The sequence below is a fragment of the Grus americana genome, chromosome 5 (assembly GCF_028858705.1).
Source record: "Grus americana isolate bGruAme1 chromosome 5, bGruAme1.mat, whole genome shotgun sequence".
NCBI classification, from domain to species: domain Eukaryota; kingdom Metazoa; phylum Chordata; class Aves; order Gruiformes; family Gruidae; genus Grus; species Grus americana.
The window spans coordinates 25,118,848-25,144,836 of NC_072856.1; the positions used below are offsets into that span (position 1 = coordinate 25,118,848).

Genomic DNA, 25,989 nt, shown 5'->3' on the forward strand with positions numbered 1-25,989 from the left:
TTTTGACCACGTAAATCATCGTCCTGTTGTTTGCTATGCATCAAACCAAAGCTTGTTATATAGGGCACTCTTCTGACTACTCAATTTTGAGCGTGCCTCTTATCATCTTTGAAAAAGGGCCACTGACCGCTTATCTATGGGAGGAATTTAGAGAAGAGGTAGGAATTTATGAATATTGAATCTTAAAATAACTTCATACTGCTTTTCATTACTTGTCCTCTAGAACTAGCTTTTATTTTTCAATTAGCAGTCTGTCCTGTCCTTTGAAAATGTTGGGGTTTTTTTTGTTCTCTAACTTCCAGTTTTGCAAAGGAGGGTTTATATTAAAGGAAAAAGCTAAAAATGAACAGTGCTTCTGTGTGGGGAGAAAACACACCAAAAGCGTAGTCTATATTTTGGACACATCATTCCCTGCTGGTACCCATATTGATACTTAACTTGAAAAACTTCACCAGAGAGGGAACTGATTACAATCTGTCCTTCGTTATTCCAGAATAGTACCTATGATGATATGTGGGTAGTAGATAAATTCCTAAAACCAAAGTATACAGTATGTCACAACTGTAAAAGGTACTGGAGGTATGCTTGTGTTACTGTTACAGAGCCTAGACATAATTTCATTACTCTTGAAACTAGCAGTGATACTGTGGGGTTCAGAGAGAGCAAGACGGGCGGCTGGGAGGGCTGTTTGGCTCTTTAAGTCTGCAACAAGGCTTTGAACGATTGTGTGGTTCTGCAGAGGAAGGTTACCCGTCTGCTTTGTATCTTTCCTGGGTCCTAATAGTGCCCAGTGAGTATGTAGTAGGACTTGCGTATTTCTCTTCAGTTAAATATAGACCTGTCGGACATTCACAGGGCAGTATTGCATAGCCAGGTAATTATAATTAAGAACAACTACTTTTCTTCTCCCTTTATTTCCCTGTTCCATTTGTCACTTTGATCATTTTTCACTAAAAGTAAACTGAGAACTCTCTGCTTTTTTTTTTTTTTTTGCGCCCCTCTCCCCCTTTTTTCCTTTTTGGTTTTTTACACTTGTATGTGTGGAGAGCACCAAATTTTCTTTGGTATTGCTTCTGGAGCACAGTGCTGTCTTGCAGTTCAGTAATTATGGCTTGTGACCTTTCTGTAATGTTTTTGATGACAATCCTGTTCAGTCATAAGTGGTTTGCAGTTTCTGCTTTCAAAGCTCAATCATGGGATTTGTTTTGAAGTGTAAATATGTATTTTTTTTCAGGAAAACAGTAAGAAAAGGAATGCATGAATTTTAGAGCAAAATCTCAATAGAACCATGTTAATTTATAATTAAGGTGAGCAGAGCAGCAATAGCTGCTAAAGATAGGTCTCTTCTCTAGTTACTGCTCATCCTATTGCTTTTAAAACTCATCTCACAATAACTGGCATGGATTTTTTCTCTTAACAAATGTTTTGCAGTCAAATACCTGTTTGTATGTGATTGGAATAACATGGTTGCATGGATCTTTAGGAAATGGTCGTGTCCACCTTGAAACATCAAGGTAATTTGGGTATGCAGTGTGTTAATCATCAGTGTTAACATTGCTGTGAAAGTCAGAGCTCATGTTTTATATGTTGTCTGAAGGATGGTCTCTCAAACAGCGCTTCCCGTAACACTACCCTGACTTATTAATCTCATATTGTGGTGAAGTCACCATGCTGCAGAAAGAAAGACAGTTCTTTAGGTGCTAGTTTGGCCCAAATTTTGATGTCTGAGATCTCAGTAGTTTTAGATGCATGGAAGGGTTCTGGTAGGTGAGTTCATTCATTCCAGATTATTTTTGTGAACTCCGGTAAATTCTATTGCTTGCGACATGAAGCACTGAATGGGACTTATTCTATAAAAGCGATGGATGGCAATATGCTGGTTTTCCATTTAATTTCTATAATGGATATATTTTAGTCTAAATATGCAGTGTCACCCAAGCAGTGAGCACCCCACAAGTTTTCACGTGACCTAAAATCAGCATTAATTGTTACACATTTTCATGTGTAAAGTGGTAACACACCATGCCCTTTGACTTGTGTCTCTGCATCTGTGTAAGCAGTGACTAGCAAAAGTAAAAAGGTGGCTGCTTATTGATGCACTGTTCCTGAAATGTCTGTAGATGAGACTGCTAATCCGCATGCAGGGATTAAAACCAGTTTCCACTAAGCTCAATGTTATGTCATTCCTGCTATAAAAAAAGAGAACTACCTGTACTAAATTTCACTGCGAGGAATGCTAGTTTTGAGCATGCATCAAAAAGTAAGTACGGAGTTAATAATTCCTGTTAGCAGCTTGTTTTCAGTTTGGTCTGTACTCTGGCAACTCAGGTATTGGGCTGACTTACATCTGTGTTAAGTACAGTTCTCTCTTTGCGCTGTTTAACCATAAAGAGGCACATCATTTAAGTGAGACTTATCTCCAGATAAATTGCATTTTTGTGTAACCTAATGCAAGTCACTGACTGCAGCAGTAGTCACTTGACTCTTGTAATCATTCAAGAGATAATCCAGCTCTGCTTATTCCAAGTGGTAGGAAAAAAATCAGTACCTAAAATTTTAAATTACTTTTAGTTTTGAAGCATTATTCTGCCATTGTAACTTCTAAATATGTACGAGAAAACTAAGGAAATTAGTTTGTCTCATCACATGAAGTTAGGAGCCAATAATTTTTTTAAACCTAGTCTGTTGAATCATAGATGGTGGAGTTTAGGAACACCATATTTTGCAAGCTCTACAGTGACAATCAAACAAAGAGTAAACAATCAGTAAATCTCTGTACTGACCAAAGATAATTTTACTTTTCATTTCCAAAGCTGTTGATGACACCCATAGTCTATCTTAAATTGGTATATAGGAATCATACAGTGAAAATATTTAGTGAGGCCTTGTTCTCTCTGCCAAATATACCACAAGACGCAAACAGCTCCAGTGGCAGTTAATTTAGATTTTTAAAACAATCAGTGTCCTCTTTAATGGTAAATTTTAATTACTTTCAAGACCTTCCTCAGGGTGCAGCACTTCCATGTGATAGGCCCCAGGGCACCATTTGTTCTTCTTTCCTCTTTTCCATACTTTTCACACTTCTTTCCTTACTCTTTAGGTTGGTTTTGGGTTGTTTTTCTTTTTGCTCTTTAGGCTTTCAGTCTGAGGGTCTGGAGTCACCTAAATTGACAGAAGTTTGCTCTTAAACAAAAAACCCAGGTAGTACCACAAAAATTTATATGTAATAAGGGAAGTTCATAATTGTTTCCAGGTGTGACTTTTCTGAGAAATGTGGTGATATGAATTATGGTTCAGAATAAATATTTATTATCCTTTTATAGGTGGGACAAGTCTTCAATGTCAGTTACTGTATCACTTCTCCATCCTACTATTTCTCCTTTCTTGCTACAGATGTCAACATGATGAGTGTTTCTCTCTTTATGCTAAGTGGTTTTCAACTGAAGAGTTTGGTATCATACAATTCCTAAACAAGAACTTGAGTCTGACTTTGGGGTTTTTAGCCTTGCTGACTGTTGTAGGTAGCACAGCTTCAGTGGGCATTCAAGAGAGGTCCTGAAAATCAAGAAGGAGATTAACATTAGGTAGGATGGATGATAGAGCAGATCTTTTCTATATTTAAAATGTGTATTGTGCTAGTGCTGTACAAGTGCATTCACATTGGCCCCAAAAAATTACAAACTAGAACAATATGAGAAAGAGAGCTTTAATATATAATAATGTGTTCTGCTTTTAGTCTCCAAGGTCTCCATGCTTCAGTTTAGAGTTTGTGTTTGCTTTTTCTATCCAATGGATTTGTTTTATAATTCAGGAACTATTATCTTTTTTTTGTCCCCTCCCAATTTCTACATTAATCTGGCACAATCAGACTATTTATTTGTATTATTTCCATCTCTTAAATAAAGGCCCAGAAGCTTATTTTGTGTCATCTCTATAGCATTTTTGTTTCACTGCCTGGAACATAGTAACCAGGTCTCATAATACACAAGGGAGGACAGACTCTGATCCACTTTTCTCTGTGTCTTTTTAGCTCTGCAGAATCAGTAGGGAAAGTAGCAACAACTGCTCTCAGAAAATAAATGAGCAAGAAAGTGATCCTTCTCTAGTAAGTTTTCAGGATGGAGTAAGCTGAATTAATCAGGTACTATGAAGTTGTTTTAGACTTCCAAGTTTTGTAGCTATGTCAGGACTTCACACCTAAAATTCACAGGTGTGTATTTTAGACAACTGGAATATATGTGAAATGTTAATAAATAATACATAGCTGAGCATTTGTAGGGTGGCAGTTGCTGCTGTGTTTCACACAGCTAAGGTGCTGGAAGTATTGCAATGATACAACTCATGTTCTGCAGCCAGTGAATTTGCCTGGCGTTTGGGGCTACGTTGTTCCCTTGCTAGTTTCACACTCTTGCCTGGTGGTCTTCCTCCTTGGTCTTTAGGCATCCAGCTGATACAAGCTGTAAAGTTCTGACTTGCAGTCCTTCAGTACCACCAGCTTCATGGCACACTCATCAGAGATCTTGAACTTCCATTGGTTTTTTAACTGGCATTTTTTTTCTCCTGTGACGTCAGACAACTGAAAGCAGCGATTTGAAAAAAACTAGGCCACTCAGGTTTCTATATATAGTAGCTCTCAGATCCCAATAAAGCCAGTACTCTCATCTAGTCTGTTTTTAGCTGTCAGTATAAATTAATATTAACAGAGTTGGTCTTAAGTAGAATTAAGTGCCTTCATGATTTTTTTTTCTTCTGCTTGCTGTTTCCAGCTTTTTTCTCTTTTTGCATTGTTATTTCAATTAAAAACAGTTGTCTGTTTTTCTGCCTCTTTGCTTTCCTTTATACTAATGATGAGTTGACCTTCAGCAAAGTGAATTGTGGTCATCATATTACTGAGAAGCACCTGACTTGCATCAAAATCAGGCTGGTTTGGTGTCAGGCAAGGGGACTAGTTTCAGCTTGGAGGTTCTGTGCACACCATTTCTCATAAATTAAACACAAGGATCTCCATATATTGAAGTGATTCAATTTTTATTTTTTTAATGAAGCCAATTAATTTTTTATTGACAGCATGGGGAGGGGATTAAAGAAGGCATCAATGATAGAGCAGGAAAGGCAGAGTATAACTGTATGGCAGATGTTAGAAGAGTTTATGAAGTTAACTGCTTAAGTTGTATATATTTATTCATAAAATAACATTGGTTTTATATACAGCAGAAAAGGTAGGGCAAGAAATAGTTTTCACAGAGGGTTTATGAATACAGTGTTATTTGTTTGATTTTGGTGACACACACCACCTCCAGAAAATACTGGTCTGTTTCTTCTCCAAAAATGCCACCTGAGTGTTCACAGATGCAAAAGTTGAGAGCATACAGCAAAACGCTGTAGTTTCACTTTGCTGAGAAGTGGTGGAACAGGTTCCTCTTACAGGAGAGTTACAACCATCCTCTTGTCCTGCTGGCTTGATAAGAGTGAGACCTAAAAATATTCTTTTGTAGTACAGGATCGTTGCATGGAGAAGGGGTCACTGATCTACTTTATTCACATTCTTGATATTATGCAGCCAGTTGAAAAAAATTATGCTTTCCATATGCACAGAGCAATACAATTCGCATTCATGAGGGTAGAATTGGGAATGTACTTTAGAATCTTGCATTTCATTTAAGCTTCCTTTGATTCACTATGTGCTTCTTAATTCATTTGTATATGTATGCCATTTTCACTCACAAGTGATTGAAATAAAGGAAGGAGGGGTTTGAGAGCTGCAGCTTTGTACATGGAGTATGTTTTTCTCCGTAGTGACAGGCTTCCCAGGTGACGAGAGGCAGGTGCCCTGGTCCGTGTCTCGGTCCTGTAGCCGTGCAGTTGGATTCGGGGCAGCTCCCAGCCTCTCACACACATGAAGAATCCTGCCTCTACCTGTGTGGCTCTGGGGGGTTGGCCCAGGGAGCAGCTCTCTAAACACTTCATGCCCTGGAAGACTAGCAAGTAATTATTGTTAGAAAATCTGGGATCTTCAGTTAAAATGTGTTTGAGATCCAAAATATTGCTGTAAAGTTGCAGGTGGCTACCCTTTAAAAGCTTAACAGTGTCTCGCTGAAGGATGCTCAAAGGCTAGTGTTGCAAGTTTGCACTTTTTTTAATCTGTTCATTACTAATTACTGGCTCTACATTTGGATTTTTCTAATGTTATTTCTAGATCTTTGCATTTGGTGGAATGTGAGTCTGTAACCTGACCACGTAATTATAGATGCTAAATTTTCAGCTGAATAAACTTCTGATTTTTGGCACAGACTAATACTTGCAGCTTTTGTCTGTCTGTTTAATGAGCTAGTCTTACCTATGTGCTGTCTGTTGCTGGCACAGAAGGTCAGAGCCTAGCAATTCCATATCAGTCTGCCTTGGCCCTTTTTCTCTTGCATATAAGCACGGTGAGCATTATGGTGTCTAAGTGAAGTTCATATGGCAGGCAACCCCCACATATGGTGCACTGTCACTAAAAATATGTCTTGGGAATGCTCATTGGAGTGGCTACCAGCATACAGTCATTTCTTACCTACTGTGCAACCTTCCCTCAAAAGATAACTGATTTTTCTTTCATTAGTAGTTCACCATGTATACCTAATAACATAGTTTCCTGTAACTGTTTTAGGTGATCTGCCTTGTCCAGAGGCAGATCAGCTTTTTAATCACTTAATGAAGTCTTTGGTACCTTGTAGAATTATTCTGTTAATCTGTAGGTAGAAAACTAGAAGACTGTAGCTTCTGCAGTACAGGTTCTGCACGTGTATCCAGGAGGAGCGGTCCTACATGGTGTAGCAGTAAATTTCTCTCTTTCAGGCCACTGTCATGAGAAAAATCCAGACGGCAGTCACGACAAGGAGAAATACTTTGATGACCACCATGAGTCAGTTACAGCTGTGGCAGAAGGAGACTCTGAGGGAGGTACAGAACATGCAGAAGTCCTTACTCAGAGTTCAGCAAGGGATCCCTCCTTCTTGAGGCTGGAAAGTAAGTAATCCTTACAAAATTAATGCTGGCAAACGAATTGGTTTCTAGATTTTTCAGAAGAGCTGTCTTCCTCCAAGAAGCTATGTTTCCCTCTCCCTCTATCTGTAAAGTGACAGGTAACCATTAAAAATGGTTTCATTCTGTTCACTGTTGTTCTTCTCCAAGCATAACATCAAAATGCGTTCAATAAAAAAAAAAAAAGAGATCAAGGTTTCGGCATTTTCCAAGCTAAAGGATGTAGTTTCTTGCAAGAGTCTACAAACACATGTTCGTTGTACCTCAGTGAATTCTGTATCAGCTGTGCTAGACAGAAGGGAAGAAAAACAGTGTCTATGGTTAAGGAACAGAGAGCTTTATTCAGTGTTTAATGCACGTATGTAGAGAAAAGACACCACTTGCTTACTCCCTCAACAGGCAGAGTTCTGGTTTGGAAAGGAAACTGATGAAAGTGGTCTAGAAGCGTTGATTTTTGAAGCAACAGTTGATGCTTATTTGCAGCAGGGAAGTCTGCATTCTCCAGTCCCCTCTCCATTTGCAGCATGCAGTGACTAGTCAGTGATATTTGGTTTGTGTAAGTAGAAAAGTCAGGTCACAGAAAAAGATCATTTTTGTATGATTTGTGGAAGCACCAGGAAAAGAATCTTTGAAGTTTTTATGGTATTCCCTCTTAGACACAGTCACTGCAGAAAGTAATGGTTCAGAAGGAATGGAGGGTTTAGAAGATGAACAGATGTCTGAAGAGATGCTGGCTTTGGTGGATGAGTTTGAAAACTCTTGGCCTCAGGAAGCTTTTGAAGGGGCACTGGAGGTAAAAGGTCGTCGGATGGACTTGCAGGGAATCCGGGTCCTAAAGAAGGGATCTCAGGATGGACTGGCTAGCTCCTGTTTTGGGGACTGCGGTGATGATGATGAGGCTGAATGGGTAAGTTGGGATGAGTTTACTTCAGTCTTGTACCAACTTACTATTGTGGAGGAGGGAAAGATGAGAACAGTTCAGGGGTTTAACGCTGGAATACACCTAGGAACTTCCCCTGTGGGCCTAAAAGAGCTGATTCATGGCTTCTGTGAAATGAACACAATTGAAGTAGTTTCAATCCATCTTCTAAAGGAAAGGCCTCTGCATCACTAAAACTGATATGTGTCAGTTAGCAGCAGCAAGAGCTTAGGTGTTGAATGATGCCAAGTGCCTTCAAACTTCTTGCTCACAGTTACAAAGGAGAAAAGTTTCTGACCAAAAGTTCCTGTTAGCGTGAAAACAATGAAATATCTGTTGTCATCATGTTACAAACAAAATATATAATGACAAATGCCTTTTAGTTCCCCAGCACTTAAAGTGGTTTTCTCCTGTGTTGGAAATTGAAGTTGTGTACATTGTTTGCATGGTGTGATGCAGTGAAAGTGAGCAGGCTCAGAGAATGGACTGAGATGTGGAGGGGGAGAGAGAGAGAGGGAAAGATCTCATCTGTAACACCTTTGAAATCGAATATTTGGGCTAAAATAGTGTATCAGAGCTGATAAAGTTCATGGCGTTTCTTACTGTTAACCTTGCTAATACTGTTCTTTTGGTAGATCACTTTTCAGGTCAAACGTTTAAAGAAACCAAAAGCTGAAAGCTTGGATCTCCAGGAGCCAGTTGGGAGAAACGGAGAAGAAGGGACTAATGTAGAAAATGAAAACTTTTACCAAACTGCCCTGGAGATCAGTGGACCAAAGATACCTTCTCCTGGACCAATAGGTAACCTGCTTCTAGAGAAAGCAAGTCGTTTGCAACTTTTTGTATTACTACGGTTTATTTCCTTTGCAGCTTTTATATTACACTGGTTTATTACCATAACTATGCACCACAAAGACTACGTAGTGAAATATACCTTCTAGATGAGTACATGGAAAAATTGGAAATCTCTTCCATCTGCACCTTCTTCATGAATTGCAGCATAACTTTTTCTGCTGAATGAAAACTTTCTAGTTAATTCCCAGAACTTTTGGGGATGAGGTAGTAAGAGTAGAGAATGAAAGAGGTAGATACGGTGAGTAAAAGAGGGAGGGAGTTTTAATGATCTTTTTCTTTAAAACTGGGCAGAGAAGTTAATCAGATGAGACACACCCCTTCTGGGACAAATACAGGATGAGAGCTTGAATTGATTACTGATTAAACATAGGACACACAACTCAAAAACAAAAAGCAGAAAGCATGGTCTAATAAAAATGAAATAATTTTTTTAAAAAATTAAGTGTTCTGCTGTATTTGGTTTGGCGATATTGTAAGAGAGAACTTAGAGACTGTCTTCCGGAAGACTGGAGCTACAGAAGAGTAGAGTTTTGCACCAACATAGATGAGGAGGCTTGGAGAGAGAGGTGGAGTTTTTGCTCATTAACTAACATGAATTGGAGAGTGGTCTGTTAAAATGGTGCAAGCTAGTTCCACTGGTGCATTCAGCTATACAGAACTGATGAGCCTGTGATTGCTTGGGATGAAGTTTAGAGCTGCTGGAACGTAATGATGACTAAGAAGAGAACCAAAGTAATTGGCCTCCATACTTTTGGTCTTATCTTGATTTCAACGGAGCTAAAAATCTTTGTTGTAGGGCTGATACGTAAGCAAAGATGTGTTCTCCAATGCGTTTTAGTCCTTGACGATGTGATGACCTGGCAAGTGATTTCATATTTTGAAGGCTTTTACATTAAATCTTTAACAAGATCCTTTTTTAGCAACTGATCAATATAAGTTAGTGAATTAAATATTTAAATAGCAGGGAGGGATTACATGAAAACAGACTATCGTTCTAACAGACAGCACACACCTGTCCTTTTCTCGATTTATCTTCTCTCCCCTGAGCTACTTTTGTGGCTTTATTACATAGCATCCTTTGATTGTAAAGCAGTTATATTCCTAACACTCTGTGAGGCAGGGTCTGCTGACATCCTCTTTGCAAGGACTAAATCATCAAAAGTTTCAGTAGCGTATTGGAGGTCACCTGAGGAGTTCCTGGTAGAACAGGGAAATGACACTAGCTGTCCTGTGTTTGACTCGTTCTCTGACTACTGAACTCTGTGTAGTGTTTCCATACCTCTCGCTATCTTTCACCATTCATGCAAATAAGAACTCTCAAGCAGGTAGTTCACAGTGGTGGTGATGAGAACTGATCATTCCCCTCTGCAGTTTCCTAGTGTTTCTTGAAATTAACTTTCCTTTAATCAGAATACTTTACAAAAGACATGGTATCGCAGACTTCATCATTATTTTGCAAAATTGTGGTGAAGTGGTTTACTATACCTTGGATGGGAAATAGGATTTGCATCCAAATGGGCAAAATTTCAGGTAACTAGAGATAAATACTGAAATACTGCCAACATAGCTGGTGCAATAGACTGGCACATTGTTAAACTTGGCTTCCCACTGTGCAAATTTACGGCTACAATGATTTTTTTTCTTATGTTCCAAACAGTTCAGATGTTTATGATATGAGAGGAAAATGTTTCCTAACAGTTAACACAAGCTGGGTTCCTAGGACTTGGTACAATATCCATGAAATGCAAGGGAAAGATTTCAGTAGGCTTTGGTTCAAACTTGAAGATCGGGTTCTTGTTTTTCCCAGTGATCCCTTTGTTAACATAAAGCAAGTTATTTAACCTTTCCCTGCCTCCGTTAACTTCTCTGCAAAATGGGAGGGATGAAGTGTAATTGCTTAATAGTTTCAGAAATGTTGCTATCTTGAGTGTGAGAATGCAGTAAAAGTCACTGTCTATCTTAAACAATATTCATTGAAAAGAAACAGCAGTATTTTTCACTTGGGATTGTCAGAAGATGGAGCAATCAACTTTTATTAGGTTTTACTGTAGCTGTAGAACATAAATGGTGACTCACTTATGAACTTTCTTTAAGGACATTTAAGTAGAGACATTGCCTGTACACAAGAGTGGCGATTGTTCTTAATCTGTAGCTATTGAGAAAGTGTAATGAAACAGGTTTTAAAACTCCACCTCCTAATCTGTCCTGTGTAGGATCCAGTTCTGTCTTTGGATCCCACAAGTTCCATTCAGTCCATTTAGGTTCACTGGTATAAAGTATTTTGTAAATCATTGTACTGAAGTAGGATATCTTTCTGCTTCGAGTTTCTTCTATTTTTTTTTTCCTCCTTTCTCAAGGAAAAAGACGTGACTATCGTAGCCTTGGCTGGCCAAGTCCTGATGAATGCCTGAAACTCCGTAGGGTAGAGCTTACAACTGTAGCCAGCACATGGCTTGCTGTTTCTGCTAAAAGCATTGAGTAAGTATTTTGTATGTGAACCTTCAATAAGTTACTCGCACAAAAGACGACAGTTACATTGCCTTCAGTGTGCATAAACTGAAGATTTTAGTATTCTTAAAGAACCGCCAGGATTTCACAGAAGTTTGAAAGCATTTTGTGGTATTTCATCAATAGACTTGCAAAGAAAAGTGCAAGTGCAGATGGAAGATCCAGTTTCTCTTGCTTTTTGGGCTACTCAGATGAGATTCTGACAGGTTCTGGGCAGTTCACACTCACTAGAGAACTTTGTAATAACTCTTCTGTTTTCTTCTCCTGACTGATTCAACTTGTTTTCCAACCTTTGTAGCATTACAGAACACATTGATTTTGCCACGCAGCTGCAAGAACCAGCCATGGAGCCCCTTTGTAACCCAAATCTACCAGCCAGTATGCATACTTTGGACCACCTGCAAGGTGTCTCTAGTCGAGCCAGCTTGCATTACACTGGGGAAAGTCAACTGAAAGAGGTATGCCAGAGTTGAAGGCTGTCACACAAAAATGGCCATACCATGGCAGATTCAAGGTGCATTTAGCTCAATGGCCTTCAGTGAGTGAATGCCTGGATAAAACTGTAAGAACAGTGCAAGCTGAAAGTGATATTTTACCAGAATGTTTTCCCAGCCATCTACAATCTGGCCTGAGGCAAATCTTAAAACACCGTTAGTGTCTTTGTATTTATAGCTTTTGATGAATGAATTAGTAAAAGAAAAGTTCAAATGACCATACATAAACTTGTAGCATTCTTAGTATTCAGAGCCATGAAGTTATAACACTGTGACAATACAGATAGTATTAACTCAAGATAGACAGTGATGTTTGAATTGGAACAGGTTACAGTGTTTGTAAAAGGCTGGGGAAAAAAGCAACCAACAATTGAGGGACATCTCTTAACAGGTTCCGGCATCTAAGCACTTGTTCTTCCTCTTCCACAGGTGCTACAGAATCTTGGCAAAGACCAGTACTCACCACAGTCATTAGAACAAGTTGGTACTCGAATAGCCAAAGCTTTGGAAAAGGTATGTGTAAATGAGAAAAAAGAGAAGCCTAGGCTTACCACTTATGACTGACATAGTGGTCAATCCGGTCTCGAACCGTTTGTCTGAAGTCCCAGTCAAGGAACATATTAGTACTTGGACTAGGGATTTGTGTCTATTCAGCATCTGTAATGCCCTCACAGGTATTTTGTTGAGCTATATCCTGTGCTTACGCTGTCAAGTCTTCTTGCACATCTCTCTACTGAAACTTAAGCTTGTCAAATTTCCCAATGTTTCCAGCCCTGTAGTGAGCAGTATTGTTGGTTGTTGATATATATTAAATTATTTCAACAGTTCTCAGCACTCCTCTTTATTTTTGTGCTACGTTGACTTGGAGCTTATGGAAAGTTAAGCCATGGCTCAAGTCTCCAGTTGCATTCCTGGCACGCAGCGGTCAGACAGCTGACAGACAGGGGCTTCCTCTCTTCTCTGTCTACTTCCTTTTACCTTACGCAGTGTTGGGCTGAAGTGTCACATGTGTTCAGGCAGAGGCGTAGCACTATGTGCAAGGCTGCAGTCCCTGTTCTCAGAGAAAAACGAGCTTCCTAACTAAATTAAGGCTGCTAAGGACCTCAGCAGAGGGTCTTACCAGGTGGTGATTAGGGACATAATTTTCCCAGGATTTGCAAGGTAGGTAAGGATGCAGGGATTGTTGTTTTATGGGGAGGACATCCCAAACTACTACAGAAAAGAGGGCCTAGCCAAAACAGTTTGGTGCCCCTAGCCATCTGAGGAACTTACTGTGCTTTGAAACTAAAGCCAATATAGCTTTGTCATTTCCAGAAAGTAAAGATGTTACTCTTATGCTCATTTTACAAGACTTGGGGGTTTTTTTCACTTTAGATGTATACTAACTTTTTCTCTTACATGTTGCAGTTCCCCCTGCAGACAGCAAGCTTTATCCAAATAAGCTCAAAAATTAGTGCTGAGACCAGAAACAGAAATCTCAGTAAAGCTAGCTGCATTGGAAATAAAATGCAGTTCTTCTGTCTACCAGTCTCATTCAGTATTCACAAGAGCTAATCAAACAAATCAAGATGGCTACTTATCTAATTGCATATGTGAGCATAAACATTCATTTACTGTATCTGAGTCCACAGAATTCAAGCACATAGTATTTTCCTTTCTAACACGTGACATGTGAGTCAGCCAGCTAGAGGCACCAAACTTAATTAGCTAGACTTGTCAGGCTTCTGAGTTGCATCCCAGAGCATCCTTTCTCTTTCCAGTGACTACAGAGCGCCTACAAGTCCAGTCAGCTAACTTCGCTATTTTTTTTGCTTTATGTTGAGTAATGTGTGTATACATCTAGATGTGTCTCAGCATCAGACAGCAGGTTAGAAGCTGTTGCTGCTGCTGAAACTGGTTCTGCTGTTTAAAGCTATTTAGCTGCTGTTCCTTCCTTAAGAAAATTATGTTGCATTTGGAATTCATGTTTCATTTGGCAATCTCATTTACCTGGGTAAGTAACACCCTCTACCTCAATATATCAAATTAAATTTAAAGAGTTAAAGACAGGAAGACTGTTCACTACAGGTGTTTACATGACTGGTTTTTATGTTGTTCTTTTGCCAGAATCAGACTTCATGGGTCCTCTCTAGCATGGCAGCTCTTTACTGGCGAGTGAAAGGCCAAGGAAAGAAGGCAATTGATTGCTTACGGCAAGCATTGCATTATGCACCCCATCACATGAAGGTGTGTACTCATGTGCCCGCTACTCAGATGAAATAATGTCTTGCTTGTCACAATACAGCTTTCACAGACTATTAAGGCCAACATCAAGTGTATCAAGTGTCTATAATGTATTAGATATTAGCTAGTTGTGGTGAAACTTCAAGACTTTGGCCACCTGTTTAGTGTGGACTGTCTCTTTTTAAAAAAATTTTTTTTTTTTTTAAAAAAGACAACTGCAAAAGAGATTGAGTGGAATTTCCTGCAGTTCAGTGTGTTTGACACCTCTGTGGGCAATGCAGGCTTGAACTTTCCCGTTACATAGGACTTTGAATCTTCATCAGCCTTTGTCTGGACAAGCCTTCTAACCTAAGATGTGGGGAGTATATCTTCTGATTATGCTTTTAAAGGGGGAGTTTATCTTCTGGTTGTGCTTTTAAAGAGCTGAGGAGGTGATATCTAAAGGAATAATTTAAATGCTTACATTTTAAGCGTATGGGCTGTGAATCTCAGCTGGACACTAGTGCCTGACTATGTGCAGCAGTTCTCAAAAAAAAAGGCAGTACTTTGGACATAATCTTCTGTTTTGTGTTTTAGTTGACTAAAGTGCCTTATACCCTTCACCTTGCCACATGGTGTGCTGAGCATTATAGTGTCTATTCTTAAACACCAAACTCCCCCTTGCAAACTCATAATGCAATATAGGCTCCTCACTCAACATTGCAGATTTCACTTTGGGACGTGAGCAACAAATTGTGCAGCATTGTGCTGTGTGTACTACTTTTTGAATCTTGGTCTTAAATCCTTCTCTGAAAATCGTGAGACAAAGTAATTTACACTCTCGGGATATTATTAGTAGGATTTAGCCATTATCAGTAGAAATGCACATCCCCACTGCACATCCTATATATCTATGTCCCCTATAATTCTGTCTCTTTGCATTTGTCATTTTAAAACAAGGTTGGAACCAAGATCTAACATAACAAGCTCTTGTTTATTTTCCTGTCTTTCTATCTAACTGGGAATGGTTCTTCAGAAATGGAGCCTTTAGCTGTGTGACTTGTAAGGGTCAGAGTATGGATTGGAAACTACAATTTGGCAAGATTATGGGGTAGTAATGCTGTTTTCTAGATATGTGATATAAAGTTGCTTGAGACTGGCTGACTGTCCAAATTTGTGCCTTGTTTTTGTCCTCCGTACTGAAGCTACCTCCGGAGAAAGCTGTTGTAAAGATACAGCTGCAACTTGAATTAAGTGAGAGTTGGCACTGAATTAACAGCTACTTAGTGGGTTTTGTTTTTTATCCTCCTCTTTGGCTTTATGCACTCTGGCTATTTTCTCTTGCCTTTTCTCATGTAAATAAAAGGTAATTAATTTTCCTGTGGGCTGCTTTTGTGATTCTGACTTCCATAATATCTGCTTTGCAAACATGAATGACTTATCCACCAAAGGTATTCCTTGCCTTGTGGAGGTCAAGGATGCAGGGATCAAATACATCCAGAATTTTTTATTGTCCTGTTGAGGGCACCTAAGACTTAATACCAAGCAGTATTTTGTCCTTTGAAGGTGTAAAGCTCAGCTCCCGGAGAGTCTGTTATGGTTGTCAGGGCTCAACAGTTTTGTCAGTCAAACAAGGTCACAGTCTGGAAATACAGGAAATAAAAAATGTACCATCAGTGACTAGCTGAGGAAATTGTATTTATAGCTGTTATCCAGCATCGTATAGGAATTCTGTGGCAGAGGCAGGATAAAAATGGTACATCAGTTGTAGTAATGGTTAGACCCTTTTTTCACTTCCCTGCTGTCCCCTTTTGTTCATATTTCTTCCCCTTTTATGCAAGAGCTGAAGGAGGATGGTCAAACAAAACAGCTTCTCTTGTCTCTGAGAATGCATCTCATCTTTGGGGAGAAAACTAGTGCAAGAGCATCTGAAAAACAAATGTACATACTAGGACACTTAAGTGAGTTAATTTTTGAGTTGTTTGTCTATGCAACACTGTGTTTGTCACTATTGTGAGCAGATGTGTGTATGTGAGGGGTTTTTGTTTATAACTCAGGTCCAAATGCCCTTTTATAGTAAAATAGGTCTGGCTTATCACTTTCAAAGTCACCAGATAGTGAAGTGGGTAGTAACCAAGTGAGAGTGGCCAGGTGGTGGAGTCTTCTGTTTGTCTTGCTGATCCTGAGACAGTTTCAATGGAAAGAACCTCACTGTTTATTGCTTGCTTTTCTCTTCCAGGATGTACCACTAATAAGCCTAGCAAACATCTTCCACAACGCAAAACTCTGGAATGATGCCATCATTGTGGCCACCATGGCAGTGGAAATAGCACCACACTTTGTGGTTAATCATTTCACACTGGCAAATGTCTACGTAGCAATGGTGAGTATGCTGTCACCCAGTTATGTCTGTCTTTGGCACATATACAGTATGTATATAAAAATCTTATTCTCACAAATAATTTTGAAGGAGCAGCATTCAAGAAATTGGGGTAGGATCAACAAGAAGGAATATTTTTTGAATGCCAAAACTCTTATTACTCATTTTACTCTTATTACTCATGTAGTACTTGAAGGCCAACATTTTTATAAGCCGACTTCAGAACGCTGTCTGCAAAGCTTTGTTAAGACAGTAGCAAACAATTGATAATTTGGGTTGGCTGCCCGTCTAAACACTGGGTATTTTCATAATACTGGTAAATTAATGATAAATTGGGTCTCTATCCTGAAGAGCTGAGCTTAACATAATAAATAAAACCCAGTTCACAGTTGTGGTGAACAAACACAAGGAAAGTTTAATTTCAGTATCTGGATTATCAACACCCAAAATAATTTACAGACTGAACTCAAATTTCTTCATACTATCTATATACTCTAATCTGCAATTTAGCTTTGAGTGCTTACTCTGAACACAAAATGTTCATTCCTTTTATTAATGCTGGATTTGTTCTTGTGTGTTTCATCCTTATCTTTAACAGGGCCACTACATCTGAAGGGTAAAAGAGGCACTGTTAAACTGAGACATAGTTGATATATATGTCTGTGTCAAAAGTATTTTCGATTACACATGTTACTATGTATCCCTGCCAGTTTTCATCACTTATCATAGATTTGTCCTTAATGTTTTGCTCCTGTGGTTGGGGGGGATCATGGAGATAACAGGGCAGGTTGAGCAGGTAATCATGTATTATGGCTATCAGGGTTGAGAAGAGTTGAAATGTGCAGTGCTGTCAAACACGCAATGGAAACAAACCGAAGAAAGGCATGACTTTGTTCTATTAAGGTATTACTTCTGACAGTTGTTTGAAAGAAATGAAGTAGAAGTCTGATGTTTGAGTTGCCATTGTCTTTTTAAAGTTAGCACAGTGCCTAAGGATAACTTCATTCTCCCTGGATCTGAGAGATTTCTCAATGAAGCCCCATATTCATTATAAGAAACAATTGTAGCAACAGGACAAAATTTATCTTTTGGATCAAATTATACGAACATAAAGACAATTAGTTTATTTACATCGCAGTTAACCTGCTGTATTTGAGAGCTGACTCTGACCAACAGGTTGTAGAAGATGTCATGCTAATTAATAGTATAGCATTATAGAGGCCAACTTTCCTTTATTTGCAAAACTTTTCAGTAAGTTGCCCTTTTTTTTTTTCAGCAAAGTTGATGTCTTTGCATTGTCCAAGATGTAAAGCTTTGATCTATTTAAATTCTGAGTGAAATCTGTTTTTTAAAGTTACTTTTACGGCAAGAATGCTAAGATCTACTATTAAAAGGCGAGAACAGTGGTCAGTAATGCCTAGCAGTGATTTGACTCCCTTCCATGGATTATGCAGAATTGGGTCATTAGCCCAAGAAAATATCAGAGTTATTTGGAGGATAGGGGGGAAAAAAAAAAATCCTAAACCACAAGCAATTGGTTCAGTTACGTTTGTGCATACCATACTACTCAACTACTTAGGACAGGAAAGGCATAGAAAATGTGTTTAGTGTATTTAGAATCTAACTCTTTGCAATCTTCTTTTTTTCTTTACAGGAAGAGTTTGAAAAGGCGATGAAATGGTATGAGTCAACACTAAAACTTCAGCCGGAGTTTGCCCCAGCAAAGAATCGAATCCGCACCATCCAGTGTCATTTACTTATGAAAAAAGAGCGACGGTCTCCTTAGAGATCAGCATCTTTCTCCTTTTTTAAAAATGTCATTACTCTCTATTCTGCTTTTAAGTGTGCTAAGATAAATTGATGAATCAAAATTTTTAACAAGACTTTTTAAAAGAGATGGGATTTGGATTGAGGGTTCTTTTTTTTTTTTCCTCAAATATAGGAGCATCTTTGGAAAGTATATTTCACAGACCATAATTTTAAAACATCCATGTAAATATTAAACCAAGAAACTTCCATGAGTCCATGACCACCTGTATCAGGACCCAGGCACTGTTAGTTTTTCCTTAATGCTCAGATTGGCATCAGCATCCAAAATAACTTGCTTCATGTCTTATAATCTAAGGCAATGGAAACGCAAAGCACACACCCGTACCAAATAGTAAGAGATAATCAGCAATTCATCCGTGTGAAACTCATGCTTTGTCCAGCCTTGTTCACTCCATACCACATTACCTGCTTTTTTGGAAGGAGAGGGACAGGATTTTAAATGTTTATAAAAAACATCAAGCATTTTTGGAATTGTTTATTTCTGTTGGGGGATGAGGAGGAAATGAGGAGGAGGGAACAGCAGGACACTAAAGTCAAAATGTTTTTTAATCATACTTGCAGGAAAAAAAAATGGTAAAAATCCCAATAAGATGTTTTATATTTGTCTATATATTCATAGCCCTCTGCCTCCTTGACTGCTTGATTTACTAATTCTTTGTTCACTGTATTTCTAGCCATTTCGGAATAAGGTGCAAGTTTATGCTCGCTCTGAGCCATACTTTCAGCTGCCAAGGAGGAGGAAGGAGGCGGTGTCAAGGTATCATCAGCAAATAAGTCAGGTGGAAGATTTCCAAATCAGTTCTCTCTTTGGTTGGTGGAGGACATGATTCTCCAGACATCATTGTTGAATCAACAAGGGCACATATTTGAAATAAAATAAATTGTTTATGAACAAATCACAGCTTCTCCTCTAATGTGTGTGTCATGTGGCGTTCGCAGGAGCCTAGGCTTGGGGACCTACAGCCTTTCCTCAGGAGGAGACAGAGCTGGGAGGCAGGAAAGCCTTTAACACTCCTGATTAGACAATGATTTTCTGCATATCCGTGGAAAATTCCCTGCACCTCTGTGCCTGACTCCTTTTCTGTGCAGAAGGAAATAAGAGAAAGTTAACTAAATCAACTGTCTGTCATGTAACCTACCCTCCAGCTTCTAGTGTTAAACATCAGTGCTTAGTGATTCTTTTTAAAGAACTAACAATGTTTATGAACTTACTCTTCCCCCCCCCCAATCTTTTTCCTCTTTCAGTAATGCAAATTAAGAGCACGTGTGGCAGTGGTGGAAACTGATGTCAAAGTAATTTATTTTAATACTGTAACTTTTTACTTCATAAAAGGATCCTGGAATATTTTTATATATAATTGAAGATGAGCAGTTCTAATGCAGATTTTACCTCTGTTTTACTGCAAGTAATTTTTGTTCATCTAGAAAGCCTGACAGAGGTATGAGGAAGTGCTACTCTTGGGTAGATTAAAAATGGGTGAATGTGTCAACAGAGCCAACAGCATGTCAAATTTTATCCCCTTCCCAAGGGTACTTGAAGGCTGGATGTTGTTGACCGGAGACAGGCGTAGCTGTATCTATATAAACTCCAAGAGGAAGATCACTTTCTGGAAGGTCTGATACACCACCACTAGGACCGTGGACTGGGATAATGAATTGCAGAGATTTCTCACATAGAGGTGTGGGAGGGGAAACCAGTAAGGCAGGTACAAGTAAATGAAAGAAGTTCCATTTGAGCTAGAAAAAAGCGCGAAGGCTTTTCCTTGAACTAAAGCAATGCACAGAGAAAGTATGCTTTTCTTCAGTTTCGTTGACTGATCTGCTTTACTTTTACAGTGGTTGATAAATACTTGGGACTCATTTAAATATATTTGGTAAATCTTCCAGTTTGTTGTGCTAGTTTTAAAACGTAATATGCAAAAACTTCTCTTGGTACAGAGGATTCACCTTACTACTTAGTTTCCTCATGTATCATATGGTCAAATCAAGTGATTGCCACACACTGAACTCTCTTCTACTGCATCTGTGTCTCTGATGATGGGAGAGGCCGAGACTTAAGTGAAGAGTAAGATTGGTCCTTAAGAACCTAAAGCACTAATACATGGAGCACAGATGGTCATCTTTGGCTTTGACAAAAGATGAAACTAAAATAGACTTTTTCTGTATCACCAAGGATTATTATGCTCATTGACAGCACTGATGGGCACTTAAAATTAGCCATTAATACTCATGGCAGTTTATATCTTGCTTACTGCAGTATTAATTTATTTTTTATTAAGAAATGCAGCAAGGTGCACTGTATACAGACATCACACAAAAGGCAGGAACACGAAGTTTTGTGTGCATGACCATAACATAAATCGGTATCACCACCAAGGAGATAGCAGCTATTGCTGCTCTTGCTCTGTTTGCGTTTCCAGAGAACTTACTTGCACCTTATGAATGGTTCTTGGAAACTGCAGTAGTCTGACTTCAAGTAATTTTTTTCTGAATCTTGGTTAAGTAAGGGAATGTGTACTGTCTTACTCATAAAATTTGTTTGTACAGCTCTTCATTTGCTACTTGGCTACTGTATACTGTATCTGCCATACAACTAATTTTAAAATAGCCCATGCTTTCCTCTGAACGGTATTTTCAGAAATTTTAAGTAATTCCTCTAAGTGTACTGTATAAGCAGTACATAAACTGAAGCAGGGAAGAAAAAGATCTACTTGAGAGCATAAACTTGGCTACCACTAGCAATAGAGTGTGTGCCTTAAAGACCTCACCTGCTGATGACTCTACGGGGGAACGCTGGCTCCTGCCCTTGGAGAAGGCGAGTGGAGGACTCTCTTCTCATCTCCATGTCTTCATCCCTCCTGTATAAACGCAAAGAATGGTGGGTTTGAGTAGTGTGGCTGTGTTCAAATGTTAGTCAAAGAAAAACTAATGCTGATCTTATGAACAGAAGACAAATTGGGCAGCATGTTGAAAGGGGAGCCAGTGACTTTTACGGAGCAAAGGGGTAATTCTGTGCAGGATGAGCTAGATGTTTGAGGATGACATTCATCTCCTTCCATTTAAGCTTATTTTAAAATAGCTAAGGTAGTTGTCTAGGCTTTATCTTCAGTAAATGGAAAAGATGATTATCTTGAGAGGGTGATCCACCTTCCCTGTTGTAGAGCATGACAGATTGCCTGTTCCAACTGCCTGTTCCTTTCCATTGACTGTTGAGGTACCTTTGACCAACTGAACTTCAACATGATTTCTAATAATGAGACTTCAACTCATTTCACATTGACTGGCTCTGCTAAACATATCACTAACGTAGGCTAATTTAGCGATGACGGAACCATAGGTAAATGGCAAAATCTCCAAAAAAGGGGGTTTTTCCTCAGTTGTTTTCAGAGCATACCCAGAATTGAAGTGTTGATAGGGAAAAGAGTCTCCGCTTGTTTGCAGATATCAGCATGTCCTGACATCCAGGGGCTTTTAAGGGCAAAAACTGTGGGAAAAGAATCAGATATTTCTATCTATGGAGTGGTGGTTTTGTTTCACTGTTGATGGCATAGTTGTAGTAGTCAGGGCAGCACTGGTGTCATACAGAAAAGAAAACCCCAAAATACCATGTTGGCACCCAATGTGACCATAGCATCACATTCAAACAACAGATTTTGCAATGCAATGGAGGCTGGGATCTTAATTTCCTTCACCTGTGGACACCTTGCATCATCTATGATGGCCAATTTTTGTAACAGACTGAAAATATTAATCAGAAAAGTTTTCTGATGGAGATTACAACCTTCCTCGCTCTCTAACACTCCCTCCTTCATTCTTACAGGAAGAAGATTTAAAACAAACAAAAAACCCGTCATCTCTCCCTAACAATTGTATAATATAGCCAAAGATGCTATATTAGCTCTGTTGCAGTATTGTGATGCTTTTGCTTCTTGTGATTTTCAGTAGCTGCCATGAACTTGTCTGGCTAGCAATTTAGGACCTCCTGGGTTTAGACCTGCTTCATGAATAGTAACATTCCTACCCTGTCCTCCTGCATGACTTTAGGCAAGGCATTTCCCCTCCTCGCTGTACCTCTCTTCCTCCCACACACGTTGTCTGATGTCTTTTTAGAACATATGGGGGTTTTTGGAGATGGAATCATTGCTGTTTATGTCTTTATATGAGAAACAGTTGTAATGCCAGAGAATACAAATAGTACCAACAAAAAATAAAAACAACTGTGTGGAGACCTGTGAAGTGGGGATTAAGAAGGGTTTAATAGTCTCTGTATCAGCACTGAGAGAGTGAAAATGCTTTAGAAGAACTTGCCTTGGCATTCAGAAAAATGCAAGCTTCTCTTCTGCAGAACTACTGGATGTTGTGTGACAGATTCAGGGTGGTCCACCTGTCTCAAGCATCACTTAGAGGTGTCCTTCTGGAGTGCTGCAGGTTGCCTTGATTTCTTAGAGGACCAGCTGGCTGTGTTCAGGTCAACAAGACTCTCTTGAATTAAATGTCCCCAAAGAGTAAGCTTTGTCACTTGTGGAGTTGGTTTGTTGATTTTTTTTTTTCTCTTAATTTGCTGAATGTAAAGCGTGCCAGTATCAACTCAAACAAAGTAAATGGGTCTGTGAACACTGAGGTTTATGAAGCTTTCCTATCAAATGGTGGTCATCTTGCTGCCATACAACAATACACCAGCTGATGGCTGGTCATCTGTGAGAGCCAACAGAAGGTTGTCCTGCAAATAACTACCAGGAAAGGACAGGCAGTGAGCTTAAAGGCAATTTATTACTATTTTTAGGGAATTTGCACAAGAGTGATACAACCTATATTCAGTACATATAATGTTAAGAAAGTGAAAGTCTGAATTAAGTGAAAGGGTTCTCATACTTTAAGTTTTTCTCATTTTTAAGTATTGAAAAGCTCAGGATTGATTAGGAACAGTGTTTTGATAAGACTACTTAAAAAGCAGCCCCTCGAACTTTTACAAGTAGTTGATTTCTTTTTTAACCTTTTAAACCTGATGATCTGCTTCTGGGTTCCAGAGCAAAAATAATAGCAGCTGAGTTCAACAGTCCCAGAGGAGGTGCAAAGACAGTGCCACAGAAGGAACAGTTTCAAATACGGGTGACCATGTGTTAGCTTTGTGTTATTTATAATCTAGGAGGATTGTCTTAAGGCAGGTGTTTTGATTGGATAAGGTTTTTTCTTGAATCTACTTTCAGGCTGCTCCTTCCATGTTCAGTCCTTCAGAATCAGGTTATTACTAGTCTAACAGAGTTTTGCTGTTTATACTTGTTTGTGCCCACAACATGCCAGGTGTTTCACAGAAGAGCCAGTCTCTGCCCTGCAGGGTGTAGAGCCCCAGACATGGGCCCACAGTAGGCTTTCAGTGGTTACGGGCTTTGTGGAGCTCATCGCGTGGCCAGGAATCAGATGCTGTTCAGTCAAACCTTCTGGCTGCGGTCTCTCCACGGTAACACCACTGCTGGTTTTAAAATCTGAGCAATCCACATTTCTCTGAGGAGAAGACAGTACTCTGCCAAATCAAGCGGTCATCGTTCTAGTACAATTGAATGGAAAACTTTCAACCTGAATTTTTGGCTGTTCTGCTTTTTGATCAAAATCCAATCTTGTCTTTTCTCTATAATTATCTAATTCTACTGTTGTTTGGAGTTTTTTTAAAGAAATTAATCCCCAGAGCTGCAGGTGTTACAGATTACAGTATGATAGCATGTATTACCATGATGTGTTATGACTGCCTTTTGCTGTACCCTGTCTTGTGATCCATGTGCTGAGGAGGAAAGAAGTAATATTTAAAAGTCATTAAAAGACACTAACCTGTGGGCAGATGCAATCCAAACAAAATAAATGGATGGAGTAAGCCCAGATGAAGCCAGTTTTATCCAGCTGCTGTGCTAGGAGCTAAGGTAGGAAACCATGTTCTCTGGGAACAGGGAAAAGAAACCAGGTTTTGGTGGTGAGACTCTCAGAGGAGGGAGAGAAAGCTCCAGGTAAGAGCAAGGAAGCCAAGGGTCCTCTTTTCTAGCATGAGAGACTGTTTCTGCCTGCAGGACTGGAAAAGGTAGCAAGGACAAAGAGGTGGCCTGAATGGATGGTTTCTTCAGGTTGTCTGGAAAAGCCAGAGAAGAAGGACATTTGAGAAACCGTGAGTCAATGCTGCAAAACCTTTGCAGACAGTGGGTCACCTGCCATTGACATGTAGCCCTCTGTATGTTTGGATGTGCCATCTGTCCTCGTAGTCTTTGGAGGACGAGAGCTGCTCAGCCTCCCCAGCCAGCGCAGGCACAGGTGCTGGGGGACAAGCATGAGCACAGAAATATCCCCCAGACAATGGGACGGAAGGTCCCAGAGCACCCTCCCAGCTCCCAGTGGGGAGCGAGGACCCAGAGCCTGGGGCAGCGTGCCTCAGTGTGCTCTGCTCAGCCCTACTGCACCAACCCCTTGCTGTGCTGCCATCCCTCCCTTTGAACACGGTCGTGTAATACTGCGGAGTTTTCTCCCATGACTTTGTCAGTCCATTTTCTAAATTGTAGACATTTTAGCATCCATAGTCACCTATGGCTGGGAGTTCCAGAGTTCAGTTTAGTTTCCAGTGAAGAAGTATCTGTTTTGAACCTGCTAGTTTCATGTGATGGTTCCTACTTCTTGTATTGGAAGAGACCATAAACAGTTGTTCTCCCTCATTACGTGCTTATCTCTCCATTACGTGCTTATCTAAGTGTCCTCGTTTTGACTGGGATAGAGTAAATTTTCTTCCCAGCAGCTGGTATAGTGCTGTGTTTTGGATTTAGGATGAGAATAATGTTGATAACACACTGATGTTTTGGTTTTTGCTAAGCAATGTTTACACTAAGTCAAGGACTTTTCAGCTTCTCATGCTGTCCTGCCAGCAAGGAGGCTGGGGGTGCACAAGAAGCTGGCAGGGGACATGGCCAGGACAGCTGACCCCAACTGGCCAAAAGGATATTCCATATCATACGACATCATGCTCAACATATAACTCATGGGAAGCTGGCTGGGGGTTTAGACTGCGGCTTAGGAACTACTTGGGCATTGGTGGTTTGTGAGTGGTGAGCAATTATGCATCACTTGTTTTGTATTTTCTATTGTTATTGTTATTATTCACTTCCTTTTCTGTCATATTAAACTGTCTTTATCTCAACCCACGAGTTTCACTTTGGTTTTTTTTCCCCCCCCGATTCTCTCCTCCATCCCACTGGGGGCAGGGGGAGAGAGCAAACGGCTGTGTGGTTGTTTTACCTGCCAGCCGGGTTAAACCACGACAGTCCTTTTTGGCACCCAGCATGGGGCATGATGGGTTGAGATAATGACAAATCTGACCAGAGCGCACTAGAACATATTTATTATAAGCATTCATTGTATTAGGTAAATAGTCACTGGTCACAATGTTGATTCATTTGCTCCCAGAGTTATTGCGTTTGTTCTCGGAGTTGTGTTATGTTACACCTTACCTGCCGTGCGTGTTCCCTGTTGTGCTGTTTGTCATCTCTGTGAACTGGTTCGAGGTTATCATTGTGGCATACTTTGTAATACCAACTTATGATATGATAAACTTCTTGGTCGTGAGATTAATCTCAGCATTGTCATCATCTCCATACTTGGGGAGCCATCTCTCGGAAACTATTAATAATGACACTTCTTGCTTTTTCTCCTCAAAGAGCCAATCTATGGGGACACACCTTCCTTCACCTTCTCCTTCAGGCTAATTAAATCTCTCTTGAGAATGTCAAATATCCTTGGGATACTCAAAC

General features: G+C 39.6%; 1 protein-coding gene across 5 annotated transcripts in view; it reads left to right on the top strand.

The window, feature by feature from the left end:
* TTC17 (tetratricopeptide repeat domain 17) overlaps positions 1-19,107 on the top strand; it is a 60,033-nt gene extending 40,926 nt beyond the window's left edge. For 2 of the 5 annotated variants that reach the window (XM_054828887.1, XM_054828886.1), the window contains 9 exons: positions 6,838-7,008; positions 7,680-7,930; positions 8,578-8,743; positions 11,155-11,275; positions 11,604-11,763; positions 12,229-12,312; positions 13,906-14,025; positions 16,241-16,384; positions 18,036-19,107. In XM_054828887.1, coding sequence (XP_054684862.1) covers positions 6,838-7,008; positions 7,680-7,930; positions 8,578-8,743; positions 11,155-11,275; positions 11,604-11,763; positions 12,229-12,312; positions 13,906-14,025; positions 16,241-16,384; positions 18,036-18,167 — 1,349 coding nt within the window. In that variant the 3' untranslated portion in view covers positions 18,168-19,107. Of the gene's footprint in view, positions 1-6,837; positions 7,009-7,679; positions 7,931-8,577; positions 8,744-11,154; positions 11,276-11,603; positions 11,764-12,228; positions 12,313-13,905; positions 14,026-14,233; positions 15,963-16,240; positions 16,385-18,035 lie in introns of those variants that run through there. The other 3 variants (XR_008577498.1, XR_008577499.1, XM_054828888.1) reach the window with 3 other exon arrangements.
* The last annotated feature ends 6,882 nt before the right edge of the window (positions 19,108-25,989 follow it).